The sequence below is a fragment of the Heterodontus francisci genome, chromosome 2, assembly GCF_036365525.1.
Source record: "Heterodontus francisci isolate sHetFra1 chromosome 2, sHetFra1.hap1, whole genome shotgun sequence".
Classification (NCBI taxonomy): domain Eukaryota; kingdom Metazoa; phylum Chordata; class Chondrichthyes; order Heterodontiformes; family Heterodontidae; genus Heterodontus; species Heterodontus francisci.
Window position 1 is genome coordinate 12,051,561 of NC_090372.1, and position 20,829 is coordinate 12,072,389.

Consider the following 20,829-nt stretch of genomic DNA (forward strand, 5'->3'; position numbering starts at 1 on the left):
GCATGATGCACTGCTGATGAATACAAATCAGCTGCACATGAATGGAGTGGAAGCTCTTGCTATTCATGAAGGCAGTGGTGTGCGAAAGAGCTAGCAGAGTGATACAGGTGCAGTGAATGATGCCCTGGGCTTGGGGAAATCCTACAATCTGTGCAAGCTCCAGACCCCTATCCTGCTGCTTCTGATTATCCATAGGGAACGTGATTCAAGTGTTTTGCTCCAGCAAACAAGGCAGCAGCCACCTGCTTATTGCACGGATGGACTACAGATTGACTAACATTACTGATACCCACAGTGTCAGCTTTGGAAAGAACCAGAAGTAAAGATGTTCAGTGACCTTACCTACAATAGGCAATTCTGCACTAGCTGTGGCAATCAGTTGCAGGTCCTCTTGTAGGAGCACACATAACTCTGTGACAGCCTCCTCGGAGAATCATTTCAACACACACACAGTCTGACTGTTTACTGTTGAAAGTTGGTATTTTTCTTCAAATTACTTTCCTACTGCAAGCTTTGAATATCAGCACAAGTAGCCTAACACATCTCCCTTGCCGCTCATACATTATAAATGGCCTAGGCAGCTGTCGGCACGGCCACCAATGGTGGAGTGATTAAAATCAGGGATGCTGAACAGGCCAGAATTAGAGGAGTGCAGATATCTCGGAGGGTTGTGGGGCAGGAGGAGATTACAGAGATAGGGAGGGGCGAGGCCATGGATGGATTTGAGAATAGGATGAGAATTTTAAAATTAAGGCTTTGCTTGACTGGAAGCCAGTGTGCATCAGCCAGCACAGGGGCTGCTCCGTCAATCATTCCATCAAGTATGTTCAATTCGTGTCCTCAGAGAGGATTAAAAAGGTTTTGTGTTTCTCCAGCCTTGGGCGAACCAAATGGAAAGTTGCGTTCAAGGCTGTAATTTTTAATTCCAGTTGCTCTGTTCCTTCTCGAGGTAAGATACGTTTATCCGAGGTTTACTTATGGCTTAAAGCAAAACATCACTGCGAATGACCCAACACCAGAGCAGTTTCTCACCAATTACATTCTTACTGCTGTATCTTATAGGACAATTGACTGAAATCAGAGCGATCAGGTTTTACACATGACATAAACACTGCAGACATGTTTCTGAGGCTTACTCCTTGATCTAAAGTTACGGCAAAAAAGTCCAGGGAGTTTAAAGAACAGCAGAGTTACGGCGGTTGTATTAAATCCTTCCCTCAAACACATTGTTATCTGAAATCAACTCATTAAAACAGAACCCAATTGAAATCATTTTATTTCCAGGCCCATAACTCTGCTCCAAGACTCAGACAACCAATAAGCAATGCCACGGGAAATTAAATATTCTCATAAATAAATGATACGGTAGTTGCAATTTTGGAGCAGAATGAGTTACAATATGCACTGAAATACTGAACCTGCCCCCTCACCTCTTGTGATATTATTCTGCATGAAATCAGTGATGTTGGAAGCCTAGCAATGGGATTTGTTTTTTAATTAATTCACAGGCTATGGGCGTCGCTGGTAACATTTATCGCCCATCCCAATACAACTGATTGGCTTGTTGGGTCATTTCAGAGGGTAGTTAAAGATCAACCACATTGTTGGAGGTCTGGAAACATATATGGGCTAGACCAGTTAACGACAGCAGATTTCCTTCCCTGAAGGACATGAGTGAACCAGATGGGTTTTTACAACAATCCAGTTGTCATAGTCATATTCCAGATCAAAGCGATTCCTGACAACGCCTGCCAGCGCCAACGTCATCAGGCTGCGCCGCGGTGCGCACATGCGCAGACGGTCTCCTGCTCTCTGCGCATGCGCTGCGTTCCGGCTTGCCATGACACGTTTGCGCATGCGCTGGTGACGTCATTGCGTCACGGCGTCTTCCTCGGGCAACGCGCCAGGTCGGCCTCTGCGCATGCGCTTCGAGCAACGCCACCGGATATTCACGCATGTGTCAAAGCTTCGGCGCGAGTTTTTGAAAGTGGAAGGAGGAGAGGTTTCGTCGGGCATTTTCTTGCATTTTATCTCAATTATTTAGTCGTTTTGGAGATTTGCTTCATTTTTATTAGACAGAGGAGATTGTTCCAAGGTAAGTTGCTCTGAAAACATTTCCATTGTCTGGGGCACCGCATGTGCTCCAGTCCCTGTTGTAAGTTGCTGTGTGCAGGCAGTACATGTGCTGCAGTCCAGCGAACAACCTTCCATCTAAACGGTCACTTTCGTTTTTGTAACATTTCAATGGAGTGCATTCTGTATTTCTTATCTCATCTCATGTATCCCGTGTGGTCCCTTAATAGCCTTCCTGAACTTCCTAAACATATGCCTGCCTGTTCAAAGCTCCACTTCCCCCACCTGCGGTACCCTCTCCTTGCTGTTCAGTTACACAGTCACCTGTTCCTGCACCCATCCGAGCAGTGCACATGGACACACAGCCACCTGTTCCTGCACCCATCCGAGCAGTGCACATGGACACACAGCCACCTGTTCCTGCACCCATCCGAGCAGTGCACATGGACACACAGCCACCTGTTCCTGCACCCATCCGAGCAGTGCACATGGATACACAGCCACCTGTTCCTGCACCCATCCGAGCAGTGCACATGGACACACAGTCACCTGTTCCTGCATCCATCCGAGCAGTGCACATGGATACACAGCCACCTCATGCCGTGTCCAGTGGTAGCACAAATGTGAATGCTCTTGCTGTGTACACAACTGGTGAGGTGGGAGTGCAGCCACACCATTTTCCATCCTCAGTGTTGCTTTAAGGCAAAGGTAGGTAAGAGTGAAAGAAATGGAAGGTGATGCTGATAGTAGTAGGCAGGATTAAATGGGAGCGTATGGGAAGGCGCAGGAGTAGCATAACCACTAGCAGGAAACAGCTGGGCTAAATGGCCTGCTTTATGTTCATAGAGTTGGCGGGCAGCCATAAAGGTGGGGCTAAAGTGTGGCGAGTCGAAGAGACTTAGTAGTTGGCAGGAAAAAAGACAGAGGCGCAGGGGAGAGCCAACTGTGTAACAGCCCCGACAAACAAATTTCTCTGCAGCACCTGTGGAAGAGCCTGTCACTCTAGAATTGGCCTTTAAAGCCACTCCAGGCGCTGCTTCACAAACCACTGACCACCTCCAGGCGCTTACCCATTGTCGCTCGAGAGAAGGAGGCCAAAGAGAAGTTCATAGTCCAAAAGAAATGTGCTTCTTTTTCCAGCACCCTCACATCATTCATGTCTTCCCTGAGAGCAGCATTGAACCATCACGAGATAGGGGCAGTTACATCATCCTGACTCCTACAGCTGAGGAGGGTACTAAGTGATTCATTGGCCTATACTGCAGAACATAAAGCATGCGCAACAGTAATTTCATTGGAGGGAGGGAAGCTCTGACACTGATGTTCTTTCATTATTTCTTTTCATGTAAAACGTGCCCTTGAGAAAACAATCCTTGAGACTTAAGGACGGCATTCCAGCAAAGGAGGCAGTGCAGGAGATGACGCAAGGATGTGCTGATTCCTGCATCTGAGGTGGGTAATAAGTGCTTCATTGGCGACGTTATCAATTGGTGCCTTCACTGCAGAACTTAAAAAGGTGTGCACAACAGTAATTTCAGTGGATGGAGGGAGGCAAGCTCTGACTCTGATTTGCTTTTCTTCTTTTCATGTAAAACATGCCATCGAGAAACCAATCCTTGAGACTTAAGGTCAGCATTCAAGCAACAAAGGCAACTGGATCATGCTGCGGAGCTTGTCACGATGTGGAAAGGAACATTGCATTTATGGATGAATTGGGAATGCACATTGGGATGCGCTTGGGGAACATTCACCAAGAATAGACTGAGCTCAGACTCTTGTGACTTTGCCTTCTTCACATGGACAATACAGTAGTGGAATAGTGAGCCAAGCGTTCATTCACCACAAGGCTCTCCAGGAACAATCTCTTTAGCTGTGCATAGCAGAGACTCGGCCTGTCTGTCTCATGGGAATGCTGGACACAACACTCATGTATCCATGCACAGCAGTTCCTTGGATGCTTAATGAACTTAATAAAACTTCTCAATAATTAAAACCAGAATTGTTGAGGTTTTGTTTTGGATGCTATTTCCCCGACTTTGCAACTGCACTTCAGATATTCAACTGTGGTGGAGGGGTGGAGGTAGGGGGGTAGAGGGAGGGGTGGGTGAAGAGGGGGATAGAGGGGTGGGTGAAGAGGGGGAGGGAGGGGTGGGTGAAGAGGGGGAGGGGGGAGGGGTGGGGAGAGGGAGCATGCAAAAGGCAGGGACCAGACAGTTGCAATGCCTGAAGTACTGTTGAGAAGTAGGGAGAGGCCGTAGAGAGCCGCGGGGAGCGAGCGGCCGAAGACCTTGTTGTCGCCGGGTCCAGGGACTGGCCGGTAAGTCTTTTGCTGTTGTGTATATGGCGCATGCACAGAAAAAGCCACTCCTCTTCCGTTCCGCTGCTCCCGCCCCCACTCTCCCCCAATGCCGCCCTCCGCCCCACCACCGCCCTCCCTCCCTCAGCTCTCCCCGGCCTGCTCCACTCTCTCACTCTGGCCATTGTATGTTGCCACGTGTTTGTTAGGTTGCCTCTGTGTGATTCTTTGAGCAGCACCATCTTTAGTCCTGGTAGCTGCTACAGTCGCAAGCTGTGACGTTTTAGTGGCACATGCTGTATTTGCGCATGTGCCAAAACAGTGCCACCTACCGATCGCGTTGTCAACAAATGCAGTCATTCCAGATACTAGCTTTTAAATCCAGATTCATTGAATTGATATTCCTCATCTTGCTGTGGTGGGATTTGAACTCATGTCTCTGGATCTTTAGTCTAGGCCTCTGGATTACTAATCCAGTAACATAACCACTATACTACCGTGCCCCAATAGATATCATCACATTTGCACGTACAAAGTAGTCAATTGTAGCAATGACTATAGATTGTGGCTACCTTATTTAGCAAGGCAGTGCTATTTTTGCTATTAAATATGTTACAGTCCTTATTCAATACACACACATGACACAGAATCTGCATTACTGTAGAAATCCTGCAAAATCATGAACTGATTTTCACTGTCAACCCTTGAGAATGAACATCCTACCTAACAACTCTCCTCCACTTCCAGAAAGCTTGACGTTTAATACAGGCAACTTTAAACTTTGCAGCAAAATCTATCAGTCAGAATGTTCTCATAAATTCTTGAAGCTTTTAAAACCTCCAAGTTTTCAAAATTAATTATTTTGGAAACCCAATTGAAACCGCGAGAAAGGCAAATTTTATTTAAAAAATCTGGAGTCACCTATTAAACATGGCAAGTTAGCATTGCTGTAACTTTGACAATTACTGTGCGCCTTATTAACAATTTAACATCTGTTCTACAACAGCAGTCACAGTTCAATATTTTACAGGGTTAGAAGGATAAGAAAGCTTAGTGGTTGTTTAACTTAGGGACAGCTGCAGAGAATTTAATTTTGTAATAGCTATATCTTTAACATAAAGCCCCACACAGTGGCCAGAATTTTACCTTGTGGCAGTAGCCCCACAAAAAAGTCAGGGGCGAGCCCACCTCTGCCGGGCCCGGAAGCCACACTGTAATTTTCTGTGGCCAAGGCCCTTAATTGGCCTTGGTCGGGACTTCCGCCACCCCCCCCTCCCCACTGGGAGCGGTGGCCACTGCTGGGACCGCACCCAGCGAGAGGAGCCAGCATGGATGCCAGCCTAAAACAGGTGAGTGGGAGTCAGGCCTTGCCGAGGATGAATGGATGGGCCCCAGAGAGGGTGAGTGGGGTTTGGAATGTCGGGCAGGGGATTGTTTTAGGGGGAGCAGCCTGTGCTGCTGGGGAGGCCCTCCATGGGGCACAGGGTGTCCGATCAGGAGGGCCTCCCCCCACTCCCCAGCCCGTAAGGAGACTGCCAGGTATTACTGGGCAGTCTCCTCTGGTGGCAAAGAGGCAGTCTGATGGTGGCAATATACCAGCATCAGTGAGAAGAGGCCCTGAAGTGGCAATTAATTGGGCACTCAAGGGCCTCAATTGGCCAGGGGCAGGTGGGCCATTTTCCACCTCCCCCGCCACTGGTAAAATAGCAGCAGTGGGGGGGGGGGGGGCAGGTAGGCAACAGGAACAGTACCACCCACCACCACCACCTCCCACTCAATTTTATGCTCCCCCACCTTGCTCCCAGGGGTTGCGGGGATGTAACATTCTGGCCAATGGGTGGGAGTGGGCCAGGAATGGTTGGGTTAAAAAGTGCAAAGCAGTGTACTCTGACACCATTGTGCCACATGAGCACCTGTCACCTTTTACGTAGTGCCAAATATCGGGACTGTCAAGAAAACATGCTATGTCAATGAGGATTTTTAATTCATCGGTGGAAACCTACTTTAAACTTTTAAAAAGCTGGCAGACAAGATGGTCATCACAGTTTGCATTGAAATACCTCACATCCCAGGACGTCGAATTGGAGACACATGTCTAACAAGGTTCCCATCCAGGACAATGGGTAGATTATCCAATATTACCTTCATTAGTGGGACATTCAAAGCCATCTTGAAGCATTCATTAGTGGAGATGTACCTCTGGGGGAAAATGTTGAAACAATGAAACCCGAGAGAGATTGAGAATTCCTAGACTTGAATCTAATTAAACTGCAAATGAGGATACTGGACAATCATGTAACCACTTCCCAATCTGTGAAAAAGTTAGCAGCCTTTTGCTACAAAGGAACAAGCTGCTGAGACTTTGTGTGCAGAAGATAGGGGATGCCTCTCTCTCTCTCTCTCCCTTCCTCTCTCTCTCTTTCCATCTGACCTTGGGATGTTTGAAGCTTGCCTGCTGGCTGGAAAAGATCAAGAAAAAGACCCCCGGGAAGAAGACCACTGCTCCACTGTCTCCAAGAACATCTACTAACCAAGAACGTCAGAACTCCAGATTCAGCCAGAAGACAACTGACATCACAGACTGTATATTATTTTTATTTGTTCTGAACTCTAATCCAATCCAAACTATTCCTCATCACTCTGCAATCTATTTGTGTGTGTGTAATTCTTGTGTGTGTGTGTGTGTAATTCTTGTGTGTGTGTGTGTGTGTGTGTGTGTAATTCTTGTGTGTGTGTGTGTGTGTGTGTGTGTGTGTGTGTGTGTGTGTGTATGACAGTGTTACATCATCTATTATTTTATTTAGATTGGGTTTTTGGTTAAACACAACAAACTCACCTCTTGCTTGTTTAAACTCAAGAAACCCTGTCTGATTGGTTCTTTTATGATCACAATAAAGCTAAAAGGTTAAACACTCACTGAGGTGGTCAGCACATCCACTGTTTAAAAAGGAATAAACCCTGTTGCGGTCAAGCAAGAGGAAAGAGGAGGGGAGCCTTGTGACCCCCTCCTCACCAGATTGTGACAGGGAAATCTGAGTGTAATTAACATATTTAAAATCGTGCTCCAACTCTGCAATTATGAGCCGAACTTTGAAATTGACTTGTGCGGCCATGGGTTTCCGGGGGTCGTAGTGAGGCAGCAGCTGCTGGTTCTATAAAGTAAGTGGTTATTTCAGCAATCCATGCAGGAGGGCTCCCCACCAGGCCCCTCAACAAAATCGCCAACTGATCTCCAGCCTCCTCCTTCTCCAAGCCAGCGCTCCTGATTGCAGGCCTGCCCGCCCGCCTCCCAGATTGCCAGGGGCCATCACCAAAGGTCGCTGGTCGGCCTCCTGTTGCTGGTGTTCCCTCCCTCCCTCCCGCCAGTCTGTCCGTCCATTTGGCCAACTTCTGGGCAACAGTCAGAGCTACAAGATGTTAATGAGGCCCTGTCCTTGAGATCAGCCATTTTTGGCTTCAACCACGCTCTTTCCCATAAATACCACGGCCTAAAATCAGGGATGCGCAAGAGGCCAGACTTAGAAGAGCTCAGATATCTTGGGGGGTTGTAGGGCTGGAGCAATTTGTAAGGATAGGGTTGGGTGAGGCCACGGGGGCGGTTTGAAAACAAGGACAAGATGTGGGACAACATGTGGGAGAAGCTCATAATTACTTTGGTACCAAGTCTGAGACTATCTGGTTACAACCAGGTGAGGAAGGTGTCTCGGAGTCCCTCTTAGCCTTGACCCAGTCTTACCGTAACAGGGTTTAATTTTAAACACACCATGTTTTTAGCTCCTCCTTGGTGAATCCTTGTTCACTGCTTTCCAATTATAAGGCAAAGAAACCAGCACAAATAGGCTTTCTTAGGTTTAAAGAAGAAAAGTTGAAATTTATTAAACTTGAACTTAAACTCTAATTCGGTTGACACCGACAGATACATGACGTGCCCACGCTAGCATGCATACACAATACACACATGCAAACAGAGACAGAAAAGAGCAGAAGAAAAATAAAGTAGAAAATTTGAGGCAATATCTGAAGAGTTTTTGTTGTGGTTCTTCGAGCTCACTGTAGGGTCCTTGATTGTAGGTGGATCTTGCTTTTCGTTGGGGCCCAGTATTCTTCTTAAACCTTGTTCGCTGTAGGAGACTTTTTTTTTCTTGTGTTTCATGCATCTTCAGTGGATTCAGAGGCTTGTGAGAAAGAGATGGGAGCAGACAGAAGAGATCTTCTCAGTCCAGGAGCAAACAGTCTTTGAGTTCAAACTCTCGGTGGTTAGTTCAAAAAACTGGAAGAGCCAGTTAGTCAGCTGGTCCAACCAGTCCTGCTCCCTGCAGGCCCATTAGGCCCTGGAATGTGCTTCCCCACCCTCTCACTGTCTGGTGATCAACATCGATTGTGAGTTGAATGTGTCAGGGAATGGTCCTTTGTCCTTCCAAGTACTGTCTGTTAATATGCAAATGTATTTTCCAGCCACAGCTGATCTGTTTCACAAGTCATTTCCTCGCTCCAGCAACAGTTAAAAATCAATTTTTATGACAAAATTAATGTGCCTCATTCTTGGCAGGTGGAAGCCTAGCATAACAGCTCCACACCCAGCGGAATGAAATGCAATTTGAGAAAAGGCGCATTTCATTAAAAGGGTCGAGAGCAAATATAAGATACAGAAAAAATACATGCATTTCTCTCATTCATTCCCATTCATTCATAAATCCTAAAACTGTCTTTTCTTGGTGCCAGTGCAGCTTTAATTTCCCCTCTTCTTGGGGGAATAAACATGTGATTTTTGGGGAAGATTTTCTTCAGTTTGCCCATTTCAATGACTGCCTAGGGTTTCTTTGTGGTTAGGTTTAATTTACCCTGAGTTGAAATTAATTTTTTTTCAGGAGAGTCAGTAGTGGGTGGGTCTATCCTGAACTCTCTTTCAGTGCTTTGCTGATTCATGCAAAGGCTTTTGACTTTAGGGGATGGGTGGTTCCTTTTCTCCTGACTGTGGGGGTGGATTCTTTGCTAATCTCCCATTTGTCCTAGTGGACACTCCTGCCTGCAGGTATTTATGCAGACTCTGTTGCACTCCCCTGTGGCACTTCAACTAGGTGAGGCTTCACCCTCATGGTTTCTCTGCTCCCCAGAGGTCTTTCTTTGTCTCTGCAGGTTCCTGTAAATGCTGTTAGCAACTCTGGTGGGGTGCTTCTAGTGTCTGCATTTACACAGGAGGATGTGGAGTCTAACTTTTCACCTTTTCCGGGGTTGGCGGACTGGACAGTAAGGGTTTTCTTCCAGGATTCCTCCTGGACTTCCTTTAACCTGTCCTCTTGGTCGCTTTTCCCCTTCCCTTTCTAAACTTTTGCCAGCCTTGTGCCTGGCGGGTCCTCCTAACACAGTTTCTGGACTTAGGGGTGCAGTTTTCACTGTAGATTGGGTTTTCCCTCAACCTGGCACATGTGGCATCTCCTGTAATGCTCCACCACATCTTCGCGGAGTTTTGGCCAGTCAAACTGCTGTCTTATGCGGGCTTTGGTCTTTTGTATACTGGCATGTACAGCCACTGTAGTCTTGTGAGCCCTTCTTAATATTTCTCTCCGGTACCTCTGCGGCACCACTAACTGGTGAATTACTGTCCAATCCTTGCTCTTAGGGCTGTGAGGAGAACTCCATTTCCTCATCAGTACCTCATTCTTTAAATAGTAGCAATCATGGATTCCCTCTGCTTCACCTTCAGACTGGGCAGCCTGTGCTAACTCTCGCAATACTGGGTCGGCTCGCTGAGCCTCAGCTAGGGAAAATCCATTTAGTTCATTCCCTGGATCTCCTAACTTTCCAAAGAAAGTCTCAGACAGATAGACCTGGTCATCTGCCTGCAGTGCTAATACAGTCTCCTCTGGGGGAGCTGGTTTGATCATGGCCTGATCCACTACACATTCAGGGACTCTGCAAGGGGCCGTCTCCTGCCATGGCCCTGTATCTCTGACCTCCTGCGGTCTTTAATTCACCACAGGGGTGGGGGGGGGGGGCTACCACCTTCATCCTTGCCAGATCATTACCAAGAAGCAGGTCAACCCTGTCCAAGGCAAACTAGGGGCAATCCTCTGGTCAGCGGTCACGAAACTAGGTTGCACTCCAGGTGCACCCGGTGTACAGGTACAAGCATACACTGTCCTCCAATACCATTCACCAACTTTTTGGTGTTCACTGCACTTTCTGGGGGAAAGGTCAGGCCTTTTCCCAGTAAAAGGGATTTAGTGGCCCCTGTGTCCCTGAGAATTACTATACGTTTGCTTGCCCCACTAGAGGGGTACGGGGTTACGTTCCCTTCAGACACAAAACCTTGATAGCCTTCAGGAATCCTATTAGCTTTTCCTGCACTTGCCGTAATAAGCACCCTGGGTTGTACTCTTACTGCAGTTAAAGCCACAGCTTGTTCTGCTGCACTTTCCATCAGGTTTGCTTCTTCACTGAGTGGCTGTGCCCTGATCAACCCTACAGGTTTTCTCTTTAGTTTCTAGCAGTCGGCTCTTAAATGCGCTGCTTTATTACAATGGAAGCACACAGGTCTCCAGGTCTCACTCCTGCTTACAGCACCTTCCTTTTTGGCTACAGGAGGGCTCCCTTTGTCTCCTGCCTTTCTGTCTCCCAGCTCTGCTTGGGTAGTTAAAAATCAATGTTCATGACAAAACTAATGTGCCTCAATTTTGGCAGGTGGGGGCCTAGCATGACTATCTGTACAACTGCCTCTACTACTCCCTCATTGCCTTGCCCACCAAGGGAACTCTCAACTCTGACTCCACTCCTGTGTCTCTCTTGCTTCTCTCCCATCTCTCCCCATTTCCCCTCTAACTATCCAAATTATCTTCCAGGCCTCCATACTAGCTGGCAGTTGGTTCCACTTTTATCTATCCCACTGTACCCAGCGTATCTCCAGTTATCGTTTCTCTTCCTATCCCAGCATTGCTATCTCTGGAGTCCCCCCAAGGATCCATCCTTGGGTCTTGCCTCTTCCTCATCCATCCTAATGCCCCAGCAACATTGGGCTGAATTTTTGTTCAAGTCCTGATCTGGGCGTGGGCTGAATTCGGGGTCAGGAACCCGGAAGTGGCTGTGGTGGGACCCTGGAGGAGATATTGGAGGAGGCGGCCAATGAAAAGGCCACCTCCGGGAATCCCGTCCAATAAGGACAGCAGGCAGGATCCACAGCTAGGAGAGCCAATGGAAGCACCCGAGCCTCTGGGCGGTCGTAGGTGGCATTGGGAGAGGTGGATGCTGCCCCTGTAGGCACCCTCTGAAGACTTGTAAATGGTACAAAACTGTGGCCACAGTTCCTAAGCAGATGCCCATGTGGGGAGGTAGAGGGAAGCCCAGGGCAAGTGATGATGAGAATCCAGAGGATTTCTTCCTACTCTCCCTGGCTCCCATGGATCCCACACAAATAATTTTTTAAAAACTCTCTTAGATGGGGCTCCCTCCAAGTCATTGTAAAAAGTCACATCGTTGTACCCTTGACATCACTGGACCATGACTTTTACATTTAAATTAGGCCCTCGCATGCTTGTAATGGCAGCCTCAACCAACTTCAAAGTCAGTGAAGGTAAAATGTCATCGATGATAAGTGGACTTGTCCTGATTTTAACCCCCTTCCATGCACCATTGTCATTGGACAAGGGTGGTTAAAATTGACCCCAATGATTCTATGAAGCGGATAAAAGCAGAGCAATATCTTGCATTTATGTAGCCTCTTTATCAAAGTAAAACATTCCAGGGCACTTCACGAGCATTATCAAACAAAACTTTTATGCCGAACCACATAAGGAGATGGTAGGACAGATGAGCAAAAGCTTGGTCAAAGAGGTTGGTTTTAAGGAGCATCTTAATGGGCGAGACAGAGAAGTAGAGAGGCGGAGAGATTTATGGAGGGAATTCCAGAGCTTGGGCTGCGGAATATACAAGAGGCCAGAATAGGAGGAGCGCAGAGATCTGAGAGCTGTAGAGCTGGGTGAGGCAACAGAGAGACAAGGGCATGGAGAGATTCGAAAATAAGGATGAGAATTTTAAAATTGGGACATTGCCCAGATCAGGAGCCAATGTAGGTCAGTGAACACAAAGGATGATGGGTGGTCAGGGCTCGGTGTGTGTTAGGATACACGCAACGGAGTTTTGAATGTGGTCAGGTTTATATGAAAATGCAGAGAGAAACTGCAACACAAAGACATCAGAGACAGATGAGAGAGTAATCACCTGTTCCGATTTATCATGTGCCCTGCTACAGGAGATCGACAAGTATAAATAAGAAATATTAACAAGGCAGCCATTAAATAGCAAAATTGAGAAGAATTAAAGCAAAATACTGTGGATGCTGAATTCTGAAATAAAAACAGGAAATGCTGGAAATACTCAGCAGGTCTGGCAGTATCTGTGGAGAGAGAAGCAGAGTTAACGTTTCAGGTCAGTGACCTCTCAGAAAATTGAGAAGAAGTTCTGCTGTTAGCAAATTAGATTGGGAATATGCTTCATTACAGCCATAGAGGCATTTTGTTTAAATTTTTCTAAGCTATTAGCACCTTTGTACTGCCCCTCAAATGTCTCTGTACAAATAATCTCCAAACATTAATAACAAGCTCTAATCTGTGTAATTATTCTACGCTGTTACAAACTACCAGCCCATCAAGAAGCTAGAGATCAATTCAATCATTCCACAGGTAGAACTTCACAAACGTTCACTGACCCTAAGCAAAGGGACAGGTGCAGGTAAACAGTGCCTACCTGGCCTGGTGACAGACTGTGCAGATCCAGGCCTTCTCTTTTTTGCTGTACGCGCCACAGTTTTTGCAAATGTTGAACTTGCAGTCAACACAAGGACGCTTGGTGTTAATGAGAAAGGTAAACGGGCTACAGCAGCGGATGCAGCAGTTCTCATTGAACTTCTCCTGCTTGGAAAGGATTGTGCGCTTGTTGCCTTCTTCGTTTAGCTTTTGCTTCAGTTCCCTGCAAAACAGAAGTGGTCATACCAACAATTAGACTGTTTAGCTGAGCTAACATTACACAGGAATCTTCCCAAAGGAGCTCACTAATATTAATAATCCCTCAAAAATGGGAACAGAAGATGTCGGAAACACTGTGCAGGTCGGGCAGCATCTGTGGAGAGGTTTCAGCTCGCTGACCTTCTTGGTGTTTCTTTTATTTAAATTAATGGTTGTTACTTTATGAGTAGTTTGAACAATCTGTTGTGTTGCTAAGTAGGGCTGTATGATACCGTATATCTGGAAAAATATTCTTGTTACAAATAGCGGCCTTTCTGTTTGTTCAGAAGCTCATCACTAACTTATATCCTATAGCTCACTATCCCATCAAAAATGTCTCTTTTGTTCCAAGATATACAAGGGATATCATCAGAACAGAAGGAGGCCATTTAGCTCATCAATGAGTGATCTGCATTCTAACTCCATAAACCCTTCTTTACCCCACATCACTTACAACATTTGGATAACAAATACCTATCAATCTCAGATTTAAAATTAATTGGCCTTGCATCAATTTCATTTGTGGAAGACAGCTCCAATCTTCCACCCTCCTATCACTTGCTGCATACACCGATGAGAGCCATGATCGCCCCCGAAATTACCATTCAAGTAAGAGTGTCATGTTAGCATTTGTAAAAGAATACATCGCATTAAAATACATTCCAAAGCTGCTGCTCGACTGACAGATTCAGGCATCATGAAGCCCAAGACTTTTGAAATTCACCCTTGGACTGACTCTGAGGTATCTGCTATTGCTCGTCAGACTAAAGGTATATTGTACATGGTAAGGTTAATCTCATGCTGCTTTGCAATGGTCGGCATCTTATACCATTTCAACTTAGTGTGTACGTTTGTTTCTAAGGCTGTGTCTAATTGTTATAAATCTTCTGGTAAACCAGTTGTTAATTCTCATCGGTGAAGGAAATTTGCAGACTGGTAGCATCATGTTAGATGCAAGATTCAATAGCTCTTTGTCTCTCTCTCCCTCTCTTTTTCAGATACATATCATAGTGTGGGTCAATGTCAGAGATGATTGTTTTGATGCAGTGCATCATGTGAATGATATTTTGTCGATGGGTCTGCTGAGGAGTTTGCAGAGAAAAAATATAGGTAAGAGAGGTAAGAGGTAGTAGTTTTGGGAGTTGCAGTAGTGCGAAGGTGCTCTTGTGCTGTGGTGAGTGGAGCAGCATACTTTGTTGTGATTTGTGATTGTATACTTTTGGTTGTTGCAATATGGTTGTGTTTGTATGTAAATTAGTCTGTGCACCTTTGTGGTGTTCTGGTTGTGTTTCTGTTGCTGTAGGTTTCTGTTTGTTTTTAGGTGGTACGTGTCATTTGGATGTTTGCATTATTGAAAATGGTTGGATTTAGCAGCAGTTACGGTCAGTGGGGAATTCCTAGAAGATGCAGATGCAGCATGAGAGAGAGAGAGATACCTCATGTAATGGGCCTTCGCCCCTTTTTATCTATCCTCTGCCTGGGAAACAACAGCTGGGATTTTATGGGCCTATCACCTCCCTGTCGCCCAGCGATCTTTCCGAGGGTGGGATAGGACGATGAGGCCAAATGAGGCCCTTAAGTAGCCTACTAACAGCCAATCCTGTGGTCTTGGGGCTGGTGGTCCCTCCTCCGTGGGAAATTCATGCCCCATGGAGGACCACCCCTGGGACCAACTTTATGCCCCTGGACCTCCCCCTGAACTGAACGACCAGCACCCCCAACACCCTCGCCCCCTCACCAGGGCCTACTGGACAAGCCTCAGCCTCACCTACCTCTGTTCCGAGATTCCACCGCTGGGCCTAAAACTCTGAATCAATAAGACCAGAGAATCGCTCCCGGTAGAGTTGGTGGGGGGAGGGGGGTGGGTGGGGGTGAGGGTGGGTAAGAAAAGGCAAAGGCAGGTTTCCCCCCGCCTTTTTGGCCCGGTGCCGGGAGCGCCGCCTCCAGCGCAAAATCCAGCCCAGCAATTCCACTGGCATGGGGATAAGAAACACATCTCCCCTTTCATACCCTTTTTCTTTCCTGTTTTAACAAATTTCAATACTGCCAAGGGTTCTCTTCCTCCTTTTTTCCTGAAGGCTTTAATTCCACCTTAATTACCACAATTCATTTGCTTTGGAGAATACACCCCCAGAAACCCACAGGCCTGTGAGGCTGGTAAATACGCCAAGTCTTGGGAACTTCTCCTGTTGACCCCCACATTAGGGGTGGTTCCCAAATTTGACTGTTAACCACGGACACCTTTGGCACTAGGCATGTGTAATAAGTATTTTCCAAAGAAAAATAAGTATAAACAGACGGAACTTGAAAATCTACCACTGTCTGGAGTACTCTTGCCAGCTAAACAGATCAATGTGCTGGCGGTGGGGATCCTGTCCCCCCCGCTGCCCCTCCCCCCCCGCAGAAATAATAATAGGTGCCTCTACAACCCACTGTGAACGAACCAGTTTGAAAATTAGGGGAACAAAACTCTTATTCCCAAATATTTTGGAGTCTCAGCCACAACCACAGACTGGATTCCCAGATGGGCCTCACAACAGCCAATAGATGGAGAGGTACAATGGTTTAACCAGTCACACCTCTGGTGACCATAGGCTGGATTTTCCATTTGGAGTCGGGACCCCAGCATCGGGATCAAATGCCAGTTAAGGACGACGGATGGCCTCCTAAGTCTGGTGGGCTAATGGGAGGCCCACCAGCGATGACGCATCAACAGGAGCTGCCAATGCCTTGCAAAACAGACAGGGAGAGAGAGAGAGAAAGAAAAAGACAGGGGGTGGGGGGGACCCACAATGGAGGCGCCCTCTGAAGACCAGGTAAAAATTTTTATTTAAAAATGGCTACAGCTGCCAGGCTGTGATCATGGAGAGGCGACCCCTCCACTGGAGGGCCGGCAGCCGGAGCTGTGGCTCGATGGCCATGGCAGGTGCAAGGAGGGTTCCTAGTGGGATCAAGCGCTGCCCAACCATTCCCCACCCCAATCTCCTGCCTGGAGGCCACCTCCTCTCGCTGACCGTGTTTTTGCCGCAGTGTGGGGCCCACCTGCTGACTGGAAAATTCAATTGGCTACCGGCCTTCTCGAAAAGGGCTCGGGGGAATTGATGGTACTGGCATGTTAGCCAGCGGCGGAGTATTCTGGGCCTGCCCGCCTCCCGTCCCGCCCCCATTGGCCTTCAAAAATCCTGCCCCATATGTCGTGTCCCAATGAAAGCCCATGGTGTAGGAACTCCTGGTGTAGGCAGCCTCTTTCCCAGGACCTGGCCCCTTGTGACGATGGCCATGCTTGAAGTGGGTGCGGGCTCCACCTCCAATAGGCTATGGAGAAAACTCCAAAGTGGGGCTGGGACCCTGCGAAAGTCACAGTGGGTGTATGCAGGAACAGCCATGGGTTTCTGGAGCCTCTCAGCATAGCTTACATTTATTTTTTGTGAACATATACTCATACTGTTTTAAAGATGGTCCATTTTACCTCAGCTAAGAGAGCTTCCAATAATAATCCCAATGAAACTCTGTTAGCTGTTCTCTTATTCTTCTTAAAAATCACATTTTTGTCCTTGTCCTTACTGGTACTGACTGTAAACTGACAATGTGACCCAGGCCCTCAGTATTCTTATAATAGGAGAGAGCCAACTGTGTAACAGCCCCAACAACCAATTTTATCTGCAGCATCTGTAGAAGACTCTGTCACTCTAGAATTAGCCTTTTTAGCCACTCCAGGCGCTGCTCTACAAACCACTGACCACCTCTCGGCACTTACCCATTGTCTCTCGAGACAAGGAGGCCAAAGAAGAAGAATAAAGTGCAAAAGGTGGCATTTTATGGGATTATCACTCAAAATACCCAGATGTACCATAAATATTTGAGTTGATAAAAATATGCGTACAAAGTGGCGAAAGCTGGTGGTAGGCCAGAGGACTGGGAATTTTTTAGAAACCAGCAGCGGATGACTAAAAAACTAATAAAGAGGAAGAAAATTGATTATGAGAATAAATTGGCAAGAAATATAAAAACAGTAAGAGCTTCTACGGGTATATAAAAAGGAAGAGAGTAGCTAAAGGAAGTGTGGGACCCTTCGAGGATGAGGTTGGGGAATTAAAATCAGGGAACATGGAAATGGCAGATAATTTAAACCAATATTTTGCATCAATCTTCACGGTGGAGGACACGATAAACATCCCAACAATAATAGATGAACAAGGTGTAAATGGGAGGGAGGAACTTGCAACAATCTCTATCACGAGGGAAAAGGTGCTTGACAAACTGATGGGACTAAAGGCAGACAAGTCGCCAGGACTTGATGGCCTGCATCCAAGGGTTTTAAAAGAAGTGGCTGCAGAGATAGTGGAGGCATTGGTCATAATATACCAAAACTCACTGGATTCTGGTAGGGTACCACTGGATTGGAAAACCGCTAATGTGACACCCCTATTCAAGAAAGGAGGGAGACAGAAAGCAGGAAACTATGGACCAGTTAACTTAACATTAGTCATTGGGAAAATGCTTGAGTCCATTATTAAGGAAGAAACAGCAGGACATTTAGAAAAACATAATGCAATCAAACAGAGTCAACATGGTTTTATGAAAGGGAAATCATGTTTGACAAATATGTTAGAGTTCTTTGAGGATATAACAAGCAGAATGGATAAAGGGGAACCGGCAGATGTAGTGTATTTGGATTTTCAGAATGCGTTCGATAAGGTGCCACATAAAAGGTTATTGCACAAAATAAGAGCTCAGGGTATTGGGGGTAATGTGTTGGCATGGACTGAGGATTGGATAACACACAGAAGACAGAGAGTCGGGATCAATGGGTCTTTTTCAGGTTGGAAAGCCGTAACTAGTGGGGTGCCACAAGGATTGGTCCTAGGGTCTCAACTATTTACTATCTATATTAATGACTTAGAGGAAGGGACAGAGTATAATGTATCCAAATTTGCTGATGATACAAAAATAGGTGGAAAGGCATGTTGTGATGATGACACAAAGAATCTGCAAAGGGATATTGATAGGTTAAGTGAGTGGGCAGAAACTTGGCAGATGGAGTTCAATGTGGCAAAGTGTGAGGTCATCCACTTTAGTAGGTAGAATAAAAAGGCAGATTATTATTTAGATGGAGAAAGACTACAAAATACTGCAGTACAGAGGGACCTGGTTGTTCTTGTACATGAAACACAAAAAGTTAGCATGCAGGTGCAGCAAGTAATTAGGAAGGCAAATGGAATTTTGGCCTTTATTGCTAAGGGGTTGAGAGTTTAAAAATAGGAAAGTCTTGTTACAACTGTACAGGGTGTTGGTGAGGCCACACCTGGAGGACTGTGTACAGTTTTGGTCCCCATATTTAAGGAAGGATATACTAGCATTGGAGCCAGTTCAGAAAAGGTTCACTAGGCTGAGTCCTGGGATGAAGGGGTTGTCTTATCAAGAATGGCTAAACAGGTTAGGCATTTATTCATTGGAGTTTAGAAGAATGAGAGTGATCTTATTGAAACATATAAGATTCTAAGGGGGCTTGACAGGGTCGATGTTGAGAAGGTGTTTCCACTAGTGGGGGTATCTCAAACTAGGGGACATAGTTACAGAATAAGGGGTCACACATTTAAAACTGAGATGCTAAGGAATTTCTTCTCTCTGAGGGTGGTGAATCTCCGGAATTCTCTACCCCAGAGAGTTGTGGAGGCTAGGTCACTAAAGGTAGATAGATTTTTGAAATCTCGGGGAGTTGAGAGTTATGCAGAGCAGGCCCGAAAGAGGAATTGAGGCCTGGGACAGATCAGCTATGATCTTATTGAATGGCGAGCAGGCTTGAGGGGCTGAATGGCCTACTCCTGCTCCTATTTCTTATGTTAATGTGAGACCTTTTTGTTTTTTTTTGTTTTAAGAGATACAGCACTGAAACAGAAACAGGCCCTTCGGCCCACCAGTCTGTGCCGACCATCAACCACCCATTTATACTAATCCTACACTAATTCCATATTCCTACCACATCCCCACCTGTCCCCATATTTCCCTACCACCTACCTATACTAGGGACAATTTATAATGGCCAATTTACCTATCAAACTGCAAGTCTTTTGGCATGTGGGACGAAACCGGAACACCCGGAGGAAACCCACGCAGACACAGGGAGAACTTGCAAACTCCACACAGGAAGTACCCAGAATCGAACCCGGGTCGCTGGAGCTGTGAGACTGCGGTGCTAACCACTGCGCCACTGTGCCGCCCCATGTACCAGTTATGTTTTAAATTGTTTCCCTGTTTCTTGCCAGGCAAAGGCAATGGCCCCAAGTGTTTCGTACCTCGTTACGTATACATAGTTATTTATTAACTCAGTCACGATTAGGTTACCTAGATTTTGTACTAAATCCCATTAAAGCTAATTAACTTGGAGCAAGCAATCGATTTGAACAGTTGAAGCCACTGATTGTAATCAGATGGGAATGGATTTGGATGTTGAACAATTATTGTATTGCTGGAAATCTGCCATCTTTAAGAATCGATAAAACTGAGAACAGTCCACTGCTTTGAACTCAAGTCAGAAAATGGAGTGAGTCTTCGACACTTCCATCGGACAAAGATTTGACTCGAAGGATTAACTTTCAGGTGACTCTGATGAGTAGGTTTGGGCTGTTTGTGAATTCAACTGACAACATGTTGAACCCTTGAATAAAAGTGCCAAGCAGTTAAATTAATCAGTGAAAGTTTTGCTGTTCTACTGAAATATCTGTCAGTATACATTACACACTGGAACATAATTCATCCATGTTCAAAAACAGATTTTAATTTAATGAATGAAACTTCCTGACGAAAGCAGAATGAACTGGCCAATGAAATGCATGGTGAGTTATAGCAATAGATCAAAGGTCAATATAGCGTTCTTTGTCTTAGACTGCTGCATTGATTGCAGGTTAAAATATATCAAGGCCCCGAAATTCCACTGGTTCCTCCTGGTGCCCATTTCAACTTGGCAAGAGACAAGCGAAAACCCCTGCAGACGTGGCAGGAACAGCTTATTTTTAGCCATTTATTCTGTTTCTGTCACTGGAACGACCTCACAGAGCTTCCAAAGGCAACTATTCAATGAGCTCCAGGTTAAATATTAGAGCTCAGATGATGTGTCGTGTTGAAATACTGCCTAAACCCAGAACATGAAATGAAATCGACCCACACTGGCTCTCCATCCAGCAATGCTTCCATTCGACAATCCTTATCCTTGTTTTCAAATCCTCCCCATAGCCTCACCTCTCCCTATCTCTAACATCCTCCAGCCCTACAACCCTCTGAGATCTCTGTACTCCTCCAATTCTGAACTCTTGTGCATTCCCGATCTTAATTGCCCCATCACTGGCGGCTGGGCCAGGAATTCCCTCCCTAAATCCCTCCACCTCATTCCCTCTTTCTCCTCCTTTAAGACGCTCCTTAAAATCTACCTCTTTGGCCAAGCTGGTGGTCACCTGTCCTATTTAT

General features: G+C 46.2%; 1 protein-coding gene across 1 annotated transcript in view; it reads right to left on the reverse strand.

Annotated features, from left to right (window-relative positions):
• The window catches only part of myripb (myosin VIIA and Rab interacting protein b), a 439,089-nt gene that overhangs the window by 270,255 nt on the left and 148,005 nt on the right, over nucleotides 1-20,829 (reverse strand). The window contains exon 3 of the mRNA XM_068049915.1: nucleotides 13,109-13,330. Within this exon, the coding sequence (XP_067906016.1) occupies nucleotides 13,109-13,330 (222 nt within the window). The remainder of the gene's footprint in view (nucleotides 1-13,108; nucleotides 13,331-20,829) is intronic.